General features: G+C 39.1%; 2 protein-coding genes across 7 annotated transcripts in view; one reads left to right on the plus strand and one right to left on the minus strand.

The window, feature by feature from the left end:
- The window catches only part of LOC119483480 (ras-related protein Rab-9A-like), a 52,325-nt gene extending 38,973 nt beyond the window's left edge, over positions 1 to 13,352 (plus strand). For 4 of the 6 annotated variants that reach the window (XR_005205699.1, XR_005205698.1, XR_005205700.1 and 1 more), the window contains 3 exons: positions 2,847 to 2,971; positions 12,685 to 12,727; positions 13,312 to 13,352. The gene's annotated coding sequence lies outside the window, so the exon portion shown is untranslated. The other 2 variants (XR_005205696.1, XR_005205697.1) reach the window with 2 other exon arrangements.
- gemin8 (gem (nuclear organelle) associated protein 8) lies at positions 9,431 to 12,051 on the minus strand. Its single transcript, XM_037761591.1, has 3 exons — positions 11,892 to 12,051; positions 10,695 to 11,037; positions 9,431 to 10,546 (listed from the first exon to the last, which is right to left on the minus strand). The coding sequence occupies exons 1-3, from the start codon at positions 11,892 to 11,894 to the stop codon at positions 10,287 to 10,289; spliced, it is 606 nt and encodes a 201-aa protein (XP_037617519.1). The 5' UTR covers positions 11,895 to 12,051; the 3' UTR covers positions 9,431 to 10,286.
- Positions 13,353 to 17,363: the final 4,011 nt, after the last annotated feature.

Here is a 17,363-nt window from a genome sequence, read left to right on the forward strand (position 1 = left end):
ACACAACTCTACCTGTCTGTCTCATTCATTTGCACCCATCTCCTTCCATTCTTCTCTATCACTTTTCTCCTTTAAGACCGGCCTTGAATTATCACTCAACGATGTTAGCAGCTCTCACAAAGCACACAACATACTGATGCTTAGTAGGTATGATGCTTACCATGTTTACCATCTCAGATTAGCTCACTAGCATGCTAATTACTAGTCAAAATCACATTTAATATAAGACACAATCAACTAAAAAGAAACATTTCAGTGAGTTGTTTTCAGACAATTCATCTTGAATATCTCGTTAAGTGAAACATGGGAAGTTGTGTACCTATATGCTTGGCATTCAAGTGGTGGTGGTGGTGCTAAAGGAAAATATCTGTGTCGCCTAAGTCATTTGGAAACATCGTCCGGGAATCATGAATGTCTGTGCAAAATTTGTTGGCAATCCATCCAACAGTTGTTGAGATATTTCATTCTGGACATTGACTCACACTGTTATCGTGGCTAAACAATTCTACAATGTTTCACATTCAATGTATGGATTGAGAGATCTATAAGAGAGAACATGATTTCACTTTGTGCAGCTCCTCATATTAATTGTGCGAGTGTGTTTGGAGTCAGGATTCACATATAATCCCCTTCAGCCATATATGAGAAACATAAAGCGAGGTTTAAAGGACAGACACAGTTCACCAAAGATAAATCCATACACACAGCCTGCAGTTTCAACCTTAAACAGCGTGTTTGTTTGCGTGAGCATGTCTGTGTAAATGTCAGATTTGAAGCCTTATGTTCAGCGTTGACCCGTGCACCCTCTGACTTCACTGAATCACGCAGCATCTTGAGCCGTTTCAGCCGATTGCTGGGCTTCAGAAAGAGCTCCTGCTCAGCTGCACAGACTTTCTTATCTGCGACTCCTCTTGGCGTCCATTAAAGGGAGAAAGCCGTGAGTGCCTGTCCAACGCCTGTCTTCCCTCGTTACAGCGAGACAGAGACGAGAAAAGTGGAGCCCAAATGGGGTCGTCCCACAGTAATGAGGACATCGCCGCTCCTTTATGTCATCAAGAAGAAGAAGAAGAAGAAAAGGAGGACACAGCAGTCTCTGGACACCTCTGGAAAGACCTGCTTCACATTGATTTCAAACTTTAAAAGATTTCCACAACAAGCTCTCATGATGGTCACATCCTCAACATCAGAGCGGTCTGATCTCAGAGTGATACTGGCTCTGCTGTTGCCATGGAGACGTCTAACACCGCCAATAGGGCTGCACTAATTCAGATCTTTTATCAGTTCCTAGAAATCGTCTCATGTGGCCTCGTAAAACAGCTGCCAAAAGCCTGAAACCAAATTTATAAGATAGCCACGAAGACGGACGGACTGAGAGAAATATCAGCAGCATCAGTGAAATTATTTCTGCTCCCATGTTGTTGACATGCAGCCAAAGTGTTCAAAGCTTTTCTGGGTTGCTGCCTGAGAGTATCAGACTCTTGTGGACAGTTAGAGTGGGGTGTAAATAAGTAAGAAAGTTGTCCCGTGTGAAAAGAAGTAATCAGCAACAAGATGCACGATGTCTTCTGAGAGGCCCACCACTTTGGTCCAGACTGAAATATCAACTGTTAGACGGATTGCCATGAATTTTTCCACAGTTTGGAGCGTAATTTAGCCTCCTTGCTTTAAACCTGAGCCAGCTACAACCTAAAAATAGCATGTTGCATTAATGTGTTAAAGAATTTAGTGGCGTTAAAACAAATTTGCGTTATTATCGCGTTAACTTTGACAGCCCTACAAATAATAAATAGTCATCCAATAAATGAATGAACATCGATTCTCCAAAGAGCACTAATGCAGTTTAGATAATGTCTCCTGTGTGGCGCTGAGCCTCACTACAGGCATCGCATTGACCTTTTAACCGTCTTCCTGACACGTTGCTCCGAGACTATTATGCATCTCTTTTGTCGAGCGCTGACACTGACTGTCGGGCTTTGAGCTCTGATCCCGGAGGTTGACCTCGCCATGACCTATCTGTAGTCGTATCTGTTGTCCCAAGCCTCGGGCAAAAAAAACATTGCTGCCTGCTCACAGCTAAGGACTTGGAGAAGCTGTGTGTTTTCTGCTTTATGTCTTCCAGTTATTTTCAATTGAAAATGGCATCCTGGTATTTATGTTGGAGCAGATAAACACTGTTGAATAATTGCTCTCATGTTTTTCCTATAATAAAGGTAATATGTTTAATAGTACAAAACAGGCATTTTGGAGAAGCTGAACGTAGCTCAACTTTAGCTGCAGTACATGTCATGAAGCCGCCTCTTCTCCATCACCATGAAAAATATCTGCTTATGTCCACAAAGGTTCTTTCAGCCGTGAAAAACATGTAGCCTTGAAATACAAAAGCATGCTTTCGTAATGTGTCTCTATTTTGTACATTTTTTCTTATGAAAGGAGTCACATCTTCTCCTGTCCATGCAACAGTTTAGTTGTCTGTCACCCTGTATATTTCTGTTTGTCTGGCTTTATCTGCCTCCATTAGTCCGATAGAAGTGTTTTATCAGTAAAAGCTGGAAGCAGGGCATCACTTTGGCAAACATAAACATACAAAGACGCCGGCACACACACACACACACACAGAGAGAAACAAGCGGAGTGTCTCAGCGACGGCTTTGCCAGCCTCCCGCTGTCGCTTTAGTCTAATCCTTGCTATTTTAATGGGCTTGTGGCTTCCTCTAAAAAGGAAACCTTTGGCAGAGAGCCACATGGAAGCACCTTGCATTGTCTCCTCACCTGAGAAGTTCATATAGTCGCTCTGCAGAGATAGTGTGTTTGTCTAAGTGTGTGTTCTTTGATGTGTGTGTGTTCAGATCCGGGCCCTTAATCTGTGGTGGTGATGATGACCCAGTTTCGCACCCCCCGCCCTCCCAGCCGTCGGTCGCCAAGGAGACGCTTCCCTCTCATCCCTGAACAGAACCGCCGGATGCTGACAAAGGTTAGTCCCCTCTCCAACACACACAATCTAAATGTATCAGCATAACACCTTTTTGTTGATTAATTCATAGCCTTATTGTTATTTTAAAGGAATTTTCCGCACAAATGCAGAGTTTCTTCCTCTCTTTACACCCTTCCACACGAAACAGAAAAGCAGGCACATGAGCAACCATAATGCAAATTCATGTAAACTAATCCTTCGTCGTCATCTGCTGCCCGAAACACCTGCACCTCCTGTGTGCACTCAATTTGCATGCGATTGCAAAGTTTCACTTTAATGTGTAACGTCATCACAAACACACACACTCACACACACACTCACACACACACACACACACACACACACACACACACACACACACACACACTCCTGAACGCCCACCCTCTACTAGAACCACCTGTAGGAGTAAAAATCAAAGCGAGGGAGCACTTCGCAACCTATACAATATCTGACTCCTGTCAGTACGGATGGCTTCACCTCCACTCACCTCCACACACACACACACACACCCACACACCCATCCCCCCACCGCCCCCTCCGTCCAGCATTTTATCCGACGAGCCGCTAATCCCGCTGGCCCAGATTTGGTCCGCAGTCTGCTCCACATGATGTTATGTTGTCATCGTCATCCCAACAACTGCACACCCCACCCCGATGCCACACACACACACACACCACTCCCAGGCTGCCTGCCTGCATCACGTGACCTCTCTAAGTGTCATGTGACTCACGAGCTGTTGCACCTGTGACCTACTGTACTCAACATGCCAGCAGCAGCAGCAGCGTTGGAGCTGCTTCGGTCTACAGTATGCATGCACACCGTGAGTCATCGTGTGTAGGAAAGAAGGGTGGGTTCATTATCCTCATCATCATCATCACTCGAGGGGAGGGAGAACGTCTCCGTGTGTATATATATTCATATTCCTCCTATTTTTGTGTGGGCTCGTGTGATCAGATGTATGACCGTTCGCATGTGCCGGGATTTTGAGACGACGCCCGCCCTCGGAGCTTTGTGCATCGCCGCGTCGCCATGGCAACAGGTCCCCTCGACGACGACCGGTTCTGACACATCAGAGTAGCCGTCGGGGCTGAGCTTAAAACGCTCACATGCTGGATAAGGAAAAAGACAAGCAGACTAAATATGAGAGCAAATATGTGGAGAAGACGTGGATGCATGCAAGGACCAAATCAATGGCACAACACAAATATGTGTTACTAAGGCTAAAGAAGACCTTTCAAAACATTAATAAACCACTATACAAAGAGCAGAGGACATAAAATCAATAGCAAAGTCAATATAGAAGAAAGGCAACAACATTTTAAGTGTAAGAGAAAACTGCTTGGACGTCAGGTTGTAGGTTTCCGTCATATGGTTTGATACTGGATCCATCGCACCCTAAAAGTGATCAATAAAACCACAAAATCAATTGTGAGACTAACAGGACGATGAAGTACAAAAGCTGGAGAAAGCACTCTGTCGCTGAAACAGTTTTGCTGTTTGTCTGCCAGCCGCTGACTTCCATGTCACAACAGAGCCGGCTATTCCCTCCCTGGGTGCCTCCAAAGTCTCCACGTGTTTCCCTCACTTGCGTCGTTTCCTTGCGTCCCTCCCACCGGGGATGCATGGAGAGACGCAAGTGGGGGAAACTTGGATGCAATTTAAGAGACTTTGGATGCATCCAATCCCCACATCAACACCTCAGTATTTATACCTGCTCTTTTTCCTCACTTCCTTGCCAGATTGTCTTTTGTGAAACTCAAAGGCCAGGTCACACCAGCATTGGCAAAATCCAGTCATTTCAATGGAAGTGTCACGTTCAAATTTGGGCCGTTGACCAATAGCAAGTTGTCTTTACAATACAGATTTTTGTGGGAACAGAGTCCTAAATGGAGGACACTATTGTGGCATATTAGCTGTGTTAAACATTCACTGTATTAATTCTCCACTGTCAAGAGTAGCCTACACAAGTTGCCTACTTCGTTGTAAAAGAGTCCAGAGTTAACGGCACAATAAAGAAACAATAGATTGACCAGCAAAAGCATGCTCCCAACTAGTTAGCTCATTGCCGTTTTGGCCTAGTTTTACTGAGCTTTTCCACTCATCCATATCTGTCATGTAACCTACGGATTCTCTTTCTGAGGCGTTCAGTCTGAATCATTAAACACTCAACGCGGCCAATTCCAAATTTGCCAATTGTCGGTCTTAATTTGACTCTCGGGGTGTAAAGATCAACAGCTCTGCCAGTTCTGATACAAGTCCACAACTATCAGAGTTAATTTAACACTTTTAGATAGTTTCTGAGAAGCTGCCCCCTGAGTCATCTCAGCCGTGTGAGTGAACAAACAACTTGTCAACTCCTGATAATTAACGCTGAGAAATCAACACTTGTTAATGCTGGAAAATGTGCTCTGCTGTTCTGAGCCTGAAGGTTTGTGATACATAATTTTACCAATTTCCATATAATCTATTATAGATCTACTGCATTACATAACGACACACATCTTGTGTATGTTCATTCATACAGTTTTCTAACCATTAGGGGTCAAATATAAGATTTAACAAAGTGCAAAAAAGTCAGCAACTTGCAAACTCAGTCTATATACAGATATGAAACAGTGATTATGACTTTCCCCAGACTATTATTATGACACCACTGCTGCAGTTTAAGTGTCGGCACACTGTTATTCTAATCAGGTCACTGGATCGTTCCACTTTCTCCTGTTTTTCCAGCCGAGTGATCATTTATTCCTTCAGAATAAAACAATCCTTTAAAATCTGCAGCCGTTTTTGAAGTCCGTCCGCTTGACGGCTGTTAACATTCAGCATCCATTCTGCAGATCAGCGCGTAGCAATGCAAGAGGATGCAAGAGGATGTGAGTTTGCACACATCCACAGAGACGAAAAAACTGCAGCGAGCACAAAGAGCGAATTCACGAAAGGAGGACGCACAGGAGGGGGAGGAGAGGAAAGAAGAAGGGAGATGGGGGGGGGGTGGAGAGAATAATGATGAAGACGATGAGAGGAGGAGATGAAAGATGGGATGATGCTGCTGACGATGATGAGACTAAAGTAGCAGTTTGGGGGAATAACAAGAAAACAAGGGGAGCTGAAAGAAGAGAAGTTTTACGATGGCTTCCTCCAGGAAAATTGCTCCAGTTCCACATCGCAGTAAATCATGTCACCGGACTACATCCTGTCTGTTCTCAACTTCTCACCGGCCTGGAGGCGATAAACGGCCCTGCTGCCTTATTGGAAACAGATGTTGTGAATGGGAGAGAGAGACAAAGAGAGAAATGCTTGGAAAAGTTGGATCAGTGGGCCAATGAGATCAATCGGAATGCTACTGGTTTCAGTGTCCGCCAACACGTTGTGCTCTTCCAAAACAAATTGGAAACCACATCTATAATCTGTTTCCTATGATCTCAACCGTGCTAGAAAAGTCTGATGTGTTTTCACCTTCTCGGCTGTTTGGTTTGTTTTGCTTGGCTTTTCATGCACGAGGAACTGGTGTTATCAATGTCAACATCTATCTGTGCTTAATACTGTATACTACACATACAGTACATGTCTGAATATAACCTCACAGTAGGTCGTTATGTCCTTTCCTGCACTGGTTTGACCTTAAACTAGATATTTTTGGAAGAGAACTTTCTGGATGTTATGATTCAAATAGCATTGCTCTAAAGCAAAAAATAAATAAATAAAATAAAACACTTATAACACACCAATATACTGAACCTACTGTATTTTAGAAAAGATCTCAGCATTTTTTGTAATCTAATTTTATTGCTTTTAAAGATATGCATTGAAAATTATAATCCAAAAAATTACATAATTTAAAACAAAACATTATTTGAAAAAGACAAAACAATAATTATAATAATAATAAATAAATAAAGTAAAAGTATTACTAATAATTATATGTACAAATACCCCCCAAATAATAAAATAAAATAAATAATAAATAGATGAATAAATAAATAAAATAAAAGTATTACCAATAATGATATTAACAAATACCCCCCAAATAAATAAACAAATAAATTAAATTAAATTACATACAATGACATAAAATAGAATAGAATAGAATAAATAAATAAATACAAATAAAAGTATGAATTTAAACTTTAATTTTGGGCCTTTTTTTTTTTAAGAGATGTCTAATTGTTTCTGATGTTGTTTGTACACTTGTTTTTCCTACTGTGCTCTCATGTCTCTCTGGTAAAACAGATCTCAATGACATTACCTGACTAAATAAAGCTTCTAAAAACAAACTGCATCCACATGTACTGTACACAACAGACATTGTCTTCCGTGTTCCAACCTTGTCCAGCCTGTTTAATCCACAGCGAGGGAACGGATCACTCCCTCTTAATCCAATCAACATGGACTCTCACATGAGGAGCTCACACTTAACCTCGCAGGAGGAGACGTTAGTCTGAAAATCACTGAAGTGTCACTATGTATATACAGATTTGTGTTAATAGTCATTAAACTCACATTAAAGAAAGTTCAAACACTTTAAGAAAAGTCTGGAAAACATATGCAGTGATGGATTATTTTGAAAGGGAAATCTTTAGGTTGCTCCTGTCTTAACCTTTAAAAGCCTTAACACACACACAGACACAGACACACACACACAGACACAGACACAGACAAAGAAACCCAACATACTGCAGGGGCTACATGCCTTTTCGTTTACTGCAGCTTGTTTGCACAGTGTGACACTAACCAACAACACAGAGCATAGTTACACTCAACACGTGATCATGCGTAATTGCGCAAGTGCCAAACTGACCCATGATGTCCACAACTAACAGTCTGGAGATGAGATCCTTCAAAGGATAGATAATATTACTATTACCTGATTGCAATCAATGCAGAGAGAAGCGGTGAAAGTCAACATTTTTCCGCTTGAGCCTTTAAACTGATTAGCAGATAGAAATGCAAATTGGAGTCACGCGCAGTGCGTAAAAGTAGAAAAGGGTCGCAGCAGCTGCTGGAAGAAGAGCATCAAAAAAGAAAGGGAACAAAAAGAATCAGTTTCTTCTTCTGTTGAGAGGAAAGTAAAACAGAAACAGAAGTAGAGAACAGCTCACTTACCCATTTTGCAGCTGGCCCCGAGAAAAAATGTGGCGAAGCTCCAAGCTGATGTCCACAGGTTGTTTGGAGTTTGGAGGGGGGGCTGCATACAAACAACTGGACGTCCCGTCTCGGGCTCAGGGGGGATGGCGGGGGTGGAGGGGGAGGGCTGACGTCACAGCTGGGTCCGGAGATGGATCAGACTCCACTAATCCGCTCCAAGTGTCCTCATTGGTTCTCCAGGCGTTATTAAAGAAAAAGGAAAGGATGCAAAAAACAAACCACTTAATGTCATTATTTAGATGCATTGTTAACCAAACTATAGGGTTATTTGTAACATCAGTCCTTCATGCTGGTAGCCATCAGGCTCCACAACCAAGCCTGACCCCCATATGAGAACTATTAGGACTTTAAGAACCCATAGAACCCATTTACATTCACATATCTTGAGGTCAGAGGTCAAAGGACCCCTTTGAAAATGGCCATGCCAGTTTTTCCTCACCAAAATTTAGCGCAAGTTTGGAGCGTTATTTAGCCTCCTTCACAACAAGCTAGTTAGGTTTTCTAGCTTCATGATACCAGTATCTTCACTCTAACTTTAAAACTGAGCCACAACCTAAAGATCACAAGTTGCGTTAATACATTAAAAAAATGTGTGGCGTTAAAACGAATTGCTTTGACAGTCCTATTTTCAATATACTTAAATTCCAGTACATTTCAGAGGGAGATATTGTACTTTTTACCCCACGACATGAATTGGCAGCAATAGTTACTGGTTACTGATTAGATTTCATATTAAAAAACATGCTGATCTTATAAATATTAGGGCTGCCCCCTCTTAGTCGACTAAACGGTTGTTTTGGTCTTAATCGAATATGATTTCTTTAGTCGATTTTTATGCTTTTCTCATGCTGAATGACTTATTTTCCAAGAAACTTCTGAGCACATCTCTGATAAACACGAGATTTAAAGTGGTGCTTTTGTATTATTCTTTGAAGAGAAACTTTACAGATCTGTCAATTAAATCAATTAGTCGACAAAATCGTACGAATGTTAGTCGACTAAGTATTTCTGTAGTCGAGGACAGCCCTAATAAATACACTGCATAGTTTAAGATTAAACCAGTGGTTTCCAACCTTCTGTACTTTCATATTCAAGTAGATTTTGAATGCAGGACTTTTACTGTCATGAAGTATTTTTACATTGTTGTTTTGATAGTTTTACTTAAATGAAGTATCAGAGTACCCCTTTCTTTACACTTCCTTTATCAAGTGCAAAAATGTTTCATTTTATTACAATATTTTGGATGTAGAAATGTACAGCCCAAAAGCTTAATCGCAGTAATTTAATTAAGAACCAGACCAGAGAGAGGTAAATAAGAAATCAGCACTGACAAATCCAGACTTTATTATAAACAGAATTTATATTAAAATACATATCCTTCAGTCTAAAAAAAAAAAAGGGTGCTGGGTGGTGGCACAAGATAAAAGAGAATAGTCGACGTCCCTCCTGAGAAACCACACGAGCGGCTTTGAAGCCGATGAAATGTCAGAATCAGAGAGGCGCGGTTTAGAAGCAACAACAACAAATCACTCTTCGTGTATGTTGAGAAGTGGAATATCAGACGCAGCCATGCGGGAGCGCCTCTAAATTTGAAACAGAGGAAACGGGGGTTGAAAATGTTTTTGTGGTTAAACTAAGTTGACAGGCATAAGAGGAGCTACTGCAGCATGTAACATCGCCGAGCTGGAGGGTAAACAGAGAGAGATTAGGGGGAAACACGCAGGCACATGTTGTTTGAATATATTTACATCACCTACAGGAGCAGTGTTACTGTACATCAGCTGACACTCTTTTTTATTCTTGGTGCTTTTCAGTTTTTTGTCCTGAATTCTAGCAAAAACAACGGTGGAAGGACAAAAAAAAACGTAGTGCTCGAGTTAAAAATAACTTTCGGTAAAAAAAACAACAATATGTGTAGCATCAAAATCACAAGTTTTCATTTAGAGCAGCAGCTGACAGGTCAGTGACATTCGCGCCCGGCTAAGCAGAAGCTCAGCTAATTAATGCAACTTTTTTCTGTGCTTAAAATAACTTGTAACCCTCAGCGAACCCACACCATTAGTTCTACATCAGCAGCGTCGACAGCCACAATCCATTACGCGACAAAGCTGCTGTCTCACCAAGAGATCAGAGGAGGGATTTCCTCCAACTCAAAACAGTTTACAGCCTTCACAGTTTCAGCGGGATAACGGGCCAGTACTTGGGCTGTTTGAGGTCACAGTTTCTGTCGAAATTGAGCTGCATCGCCGCCTCCATGGCCATGATCTTGGCCGCGTCCTTGCCGAATAGCTTCTTCATCTCAGCCCCACGTCTCGCGCCGGGTCGCTCCGCGGGAGGGGCTGCGCTGCTTCGCCAGGAGGCGCCGCGCATGTCCTGGTCGGCCGGGACGTAGCTTTCGTGCTGCTCGGCCTCCATCTGCTGCTGCTTCTCTGCAAGGACAAGAAATCTGATTATTTTCAGACACATAGCAGCCAGTCTCTTCACCTTACACTAACTATATCTGATTACATCCCTAAGCTGATGTACTGGTACATTAATGGAGATGGGAGAAGAAACAAATTGGCAAATTTCTCTTACTCAGCTCCTCTCTGTGTTTCTCCGTCTGGGCGAAGTACTGCCGAAGCTCCTCGCTGATCTCCATGTTGCTGACATCACATTCGATCTCGCTGTCCGAGCTGCTCTCCTCGTCCCCGTCGTCGCTGTCGCCCTCCCCTGCGTTCCAGTCTGCGTAGCGTTGCTGCTGCTGCTGGTGGCTGCTGGGACGATGCTCCTGGCTGTAAGCGTGGCCGTAGGCAGCCTCCAAGGCCTTCCGGTAGGCTCGCTTGTGTCTCTGGTGCCAGGCCATAGCTTGCTCGTAGTGCTGCCAGTAGCGGCTGTAAACGGGGCTGGAAAACCAGGACTTCACAGTGCTGATGTCCTCCTACCAATGAGACAGATCAGTATAGTTTTTATGCTTGATTTCATATTATTCAATGTGTTTTTTCCATAATAATTTATTGGGAGTAACATCAGGTGTACAGAAACATACAAATAGATCACAAATGTAAATGATTGTCCCTCCATATTTTGGTATTTTTCCCCCAAAGCCCCCTCCCACCTAACCCACAAAAAAAGAAAAAGTAAATAAGGAAAAAAATTAAATTGAATAAATAATAAAAATAAAGTACACATTGACAGTAATAATAATAATTATAGGATAAATCCCAAACTACAGGTAAAATAGGCTGATAAACTTTAGCATGTACAAATGAACAATTTAACGGATTGTGGTCATTTCTGTTTACATAAATCAAACTTTGTTATGTCATACAATTTAGCTGATGGAGAGAAATACATCTCATACGCCAGAAATCCATTAGTCTGCCCAAATATACTACATTCAAATAAAATGAAAGTATATACTACAAAAAATACAAAATACAAGTTTATTTGAATTCTATAAATTACTGTGTTTTCATAGTGGGATTAATTTAAATTAATGTAAATTTATACTTAAAAAGACCCAAAAAATAATTATATATATTGTCACTAAACTGCACATGGCATGTTGACCATTTGAACCATGAATGCATTGAATCAAAGAGACCAGAGGTGTGCAAATGTGCCACTTCCTGAGGACACAACTCTGCACAACACCTAAATATTCCTACACCCAAACAGGTCCTTAAACGCCTCAGTAAAAGCTCCTCTCTGCTGCAGTAACATCATGACCACCAGTTCACCTTTAGAGAGCAAACTAAACACGGTAAGAGTTCACCTTCTCGGCTGCCTTACCATGACTGAAGAAGCCTGCAGTGGAGTGAATCTTCCTGCTGAAGTATAAAGTGTATTTACAATACTGAACGCCTCTTTATTAGCAACCCTTTACCAAGCCATGTGATGTCTACTTGTTTAGCAGCTCATGGTGCTTCCTGTGAGACAAATTACCCAGAAGCCTTTGAGACACTGCAAAATAGTCAGGCTATTTGGCTCCACCTTGTGGATGTAGAAGGGAATTAATGTCATATATATATATACATATATACATATACATATATACATCTAGCCTCTTCCAATGCCAAACACACAACCATTATCCACATCACACACACACACACACACACACACACACACACACACATATACACATTCTTCAACCTGCTTTTATCCCCTTGTGTTGTTTTTGTTTTGTTTTGTTTTTGTACTTTGTTATTTGTCTTTCTCTGTATAATGTATTTTTTTATATATATATATGTCCCTGCACATGTCTTCACTTTTTTTGCAATAACTTTATAACACAATAAAAAAAGAAATAGCTTTAAAGGGTGAAACATGTGTCATTATACAGTTGTAATAAATGGGAGTTGTAGTTTAATACAATTGCTTTTTTTTCGAATGGAAATTGATTTTAATTGTGAGGTTTTAATATCTTACATTTAACCATTTTGGCAGTTTTTAAAGCATGTCTAATAATAAAAGACCTTGCTTTCTCAGTGGATAGTTTTAGCCTTTAGTTTGCAGTACTGTTCATATCAGTGCCTACCTCTGATGTACAAAATTAATTATGTTTTTTTTCTGTCTGATTTAGGGTGAAGCTGTCAACGTGTGTGGACACGCCATGAGGGTCAAAGGTGAATCTCTAAATGTGTCTAAATTAAGTTTTCTTATGTAATTTGTCTTCACATGTACACCATTGTTTTTATTCTAAAATGCTGTTTTCATTATCAGTGTATTGCACTTTATTCTTGATTCTGTAGCTAAACATTTTGTAAAACCACCACATATTTCTACGTCTGGTTTTAGGTTTTGAATTAACATTATGGGAGCAAGGACATTGTGATATTTCAGGAAGGAGGGGGGGGAGTGTTTGAGTGCTGTGAGACATGTTTGACTGTATATCTGGGTCATGCTGTGGCTTGAGGCTTCAAAGCTTTTAGAGGAAATGCAAAAAGACAGATGTGCCTTTTCAAAATACATCTCCTCCTCCTCTGATGTTTGAATGGACGAGTTAACACAATAGAATAAGTCTTTTCTCGTTTCCAGAACATGGATTTTCTGAAGCATATCATGTATTACTCCCCTGAATACTACCTTAGATTGATGTGTAAATAGTAGTCCATGTATGCATTAATACACCCAGTGCATCGTGGATAATAATTCATCATGTGTTTCAAAATTGTCCAGGTATACAATGACCTTCTTCTTTCATTTACAGCTGAACTAAAGGTATATTAAATACCATGGATCATGAGAGGTAAATATTATTTTTTATATATATATATCTTCTACTGCATGATGGGTAGTTTCACATTTTATACCTGCTCCTAATTCTTATATTTATATATTCTTATATTATTTCGGTAATTTTATTCTATAAATCTGTATTGATGGTGTGAATGTGTTGGTGACTGTTATACTAAAGTTACCAACACCATATATTTGTATTTGGTCACAATCATAAAACATATTAATTATTCATCTTTTATATATATTTTTAATATTTGTTAATCATAGTGCTGCCGTGCAATTTTACAATTTAAATAATATTAATGTTCAGTCATTTCCTGCACTAACACTAATAAGAAAACACTTTGTATGTATATTATATTTAAATATTTTACGTCTTTTAGAGTGTCCATTGTAGTTAAAAATGTTACAATGATTGGTGATGCATGTATTGATACCTGATATTAAATAAATAAATAACTCAATCAATAAATAATGTCATTAAATGTAGGAAAAATAATATTTAAAATAAATATAGACATTAATTAATTGATCAAATGTGACATAAATTGACATTTCTGTTTTAATTTGCTTCTTTATTTATTTATCTTTGAATTAATTCCATAATTTATTTACTCTTCTGTTTTTTTTAGGTATTTATTTGAATTAATTATTAAATGTAATAATTTATTTTTGTTTTTATTTTGTATTTATTCATTCCTTTATTTTTGCATTTATTATTTATCTATTTGTTTATTTATTTATTTATGCACCTTTTCCATTTATTTTCAATTCATTTTTCAATTTATTTATTTATGCATGATTTACTTCTTTGCATTTCACTCCTTATTCATTTCCCCAAACTTATTTATGTCTGTACATTTCTTTTTACATTTCTCTACGCATAGAGAAATATGTACATGTAATACAGTATGTATTTTTTTTTTTTTTTTTTTTTTTACAAATTTGCATACTTAATAGGCTTAGACAAATAGACAAATTCAATGATTTCTTCTCCCCGACACTTGGCCATTGTTCTATTAGCTCTTTTGCTGTTTTAACTGCGTACTTTTCTAATGCAGGACGAGGCTGTTTAAGTTGTCTTACACCCCTTAAAATCAAAAAGGCTTCTCTGTATCGTATTTGGCTCTTTGCTTTCTAATAGTTAGGCTCCAGAAGTATAACCCATTATTATTTGACACCATCACCAACATTGCAAGCAAGCAAGAGTGAGCAGCGCAGAAGAAAAGCCACCACACCCAGAATACAAGCTGTTATTGACGCAGTGGTTTCTCTTATGTACTTCTCTTCCTTCCTTTTCTTGTCAGAGTAGCTGCTTGTAAAATAACTTTGAGCACCATTTATTTCTCTGTGGCCGGTATAGTAGATGGTGTTCAGCGTCTTCTTGCTGCATTATTAAATAAGTAATTAAATAAATATATTATCAATATCACAAAAATACAAATTAGACTACTTTATACACACATGATTTTTATGACTGTGGTGCAGGAACACTTGACCAAGATTCATCCTCCAGTCACTTGAATGTGTTTCAGCATTTAAACCGGAAACAGAAAAGTCATTGTTGGTGTGCATCTACCTGGGTCCATTTCCTGTAAACCTATTTAAATCTGTCTTCTCGTCCTCCGTAATGTGACTCTAAAACCACCTCTGCAAACCCACTTACATTACATTTACACTCTAGACGTTCTGCTGGCTCTGTGGTCAACTTACAGTGAAAGCAAGTAGAGGTTAAGTGAGACTTAATATGCGGCCGATGCTTTTAACAACCTTGCATTTAAACTTTAAAAAAACAAACAACTCTGTGTATTAAAAATGTAGTAAGTATTAGTTCAAATGAATTAGAGATGCTAATATTTTATGGAGTTACATTTGTGACTTTGTTATGCAATCAAACAGAATAGATTTGTAAAATAAATTTGTGATTAAAAATGTATTAATGGAAAATCAAGAACTTTTGTTTGTGAATCAAAAACTTTTGTAAATCCAAAAGTTTTGTTTGTAGATCCAAAAGTTTTGTTTGTATTTCCGAAAGTTGTGTTTGTTAATATAAAGGTCCCACCGACGAGATCAAGCTCAACAGCAAACTCAACTTTTTGATTTGCATCAATACATTTTTATTCACAAATTTATTTTTAACAGCAGCTGGACCTCGGTGGAGATCAGTTTGTTCCTGTGTGAAGGTAGGTCTGCACCATCACTCAGCCAGGCCCAACAACTTGTTGATACTCCTTTTATATTTAAAGCTCATCATTCATTTGTGCAGTCATTTCAGTCATGGTTGCTGAAATGGAGACCAGTACCAGAGTTGGCAGCCAGGACCTGCTCAGGTTCTGGGAGGAGATCCCTTCAATGCAAAGGTCAGACTGATAATAACTGTTTAATATTAAAGAGGAGTTATCATTTCATGAATTAAGCATCTGTTCTGTGTGAAAAAATGAGTGTTGAGTCATGTTTAACAAAGACACAAAGTGTTGAATATGTCATTCATAAGATGGGATGTTTATATTACTATCTTATACTGGACAGGAGCCTTAAGTAAATTTAAACAAATTATATAACTTAATTTATTTGGGGGTTGGGAATCGCCATTAAGTTTTTTTATTTTTTATTAATATTTGTTATTTTACGGGACATTTATTCATATTGATTAAAAACATTGACATTAATATTATTTATTTTGTATTATATATGTTTTGATTTATGGTTTGTTTTGAACTATGTCATTTTTGTTGTTGTTAATAATTACCGATGCACATATTTAAAACCAATAATATTTGGTCACAAAAAAAATAAGATGGCATATTCATATCTTATCCTGGACAAAAGCCTTTAGTAAAATTACAAAAACGTATGTAATTTAATTGTATCATAACATATATCCTAGTGTGTTGAACAGAGATTTATTTGGGAGGTGGGAGTCTCCATTAAGTTTTTTTATATTATTATTTTTTTGTCATTATTTTTTCTTTTGGGGGACATTTATTAATGTTAATATTAAAATTATTTATTTTTTTAATATATATTTTTTGATTTATGTTCCAATGCTTATCTTTAAAACCAATTTAATTTGGTCCCAAAAGAAAAATAAGATGGCAACAAATACAAATACATGTTTTTTCAGACTGGAGTGTCACGTCCTGCAGGATGTGAACTCTGCCCTCAGACTGACGACCGACAACTACAACACGCCGCCGACCGGAAGCGATCATCAGAGGATTCACGCCACGGTTAGTTGTGAGCTTTGTACCAAACTTGTTCATGCTGCTCTCCTGCAATTGTACTGTGATAATAACAATCCAAACTGACTTTTCCTCTGTTTTGAACATATTTCTGACTGTATTCTTAAAGCTTCTGTTGTCATTGTCAGCTCCTGCAGCTGATGGCCCGCAGCAGTCGCCTGGAGCGGAAGCTGGATCAGAGCCAGAGGATCCAGAATTTTTTTATTGTCCTGGTAATAATCTTGACAGCCCTCTGGGGCATCACTCTCTACATCCACTATTCTGTTGGCTATTCTAAATGGACCACAGCTACACACTGAGACAGTTTAGTCATGTGAATATTCAAAGTTTGTGTGAGGTGCCTCATATTTTTACTTGCAACATGAATCCCAGACTCCTGGAAGTTTACATTTTTTGAATTTGTACTTGGATGTTTTATGTCTGGGTGTTTATGGATGAATAGATACTCCAGAGGAAACTAATTTCCCTCTTGAGGACAATAAAGTCAAATTTATCTATCTCGTTCATAAATTTCTTAACCCGGGAAAATAACTTCTGGCCATTCAATTGCTGTCTGGTCTCATATCACATGTAATATATCTCATTTTGATCAGTGTCAAGTCTTCCTTCAAACCAATTTTCTAAGTCATACGTCCTCGGGGCTGGCTTAAAGCATAGGCCATATAAGTGGTCGCTTAGGTCGCCACCTTCTGGGGGGCATTGGTCACCCTCTTAAAGAAAACTTCAAATACAAAATGCCGTTGGGCGCCCTTCCTCATTTTCTGCATTGAGGTATCAA

This window comes from Sebastes umbrosus, chromosome 24 (assembly GCF_015220745.1).
Source record: "Sebastes umbrosus isolate fSebUmb1 chromosome 24, fSebUmb1.pri, whole genome shotgun sequence".
Taxonomy (NCBI): Eukaryota; Metazoa; Chordata; class Actinopteri; order Perciformes; family Sebastidae; genus Sebastes; species Sebastes umbrosus.

Excerpts from the sequence above, each read along its gene's own strand:
- gemin8 (XM_037761591.1), bottom strand. Across the intron at positions 10,547-10,694 it reads GAAACACAGAGAGGAGCTGA|AGAAGCAGCAGCAGATGGAG; the intron begins GTAAGAGAAATT and ends TTGTCCTTGCAG.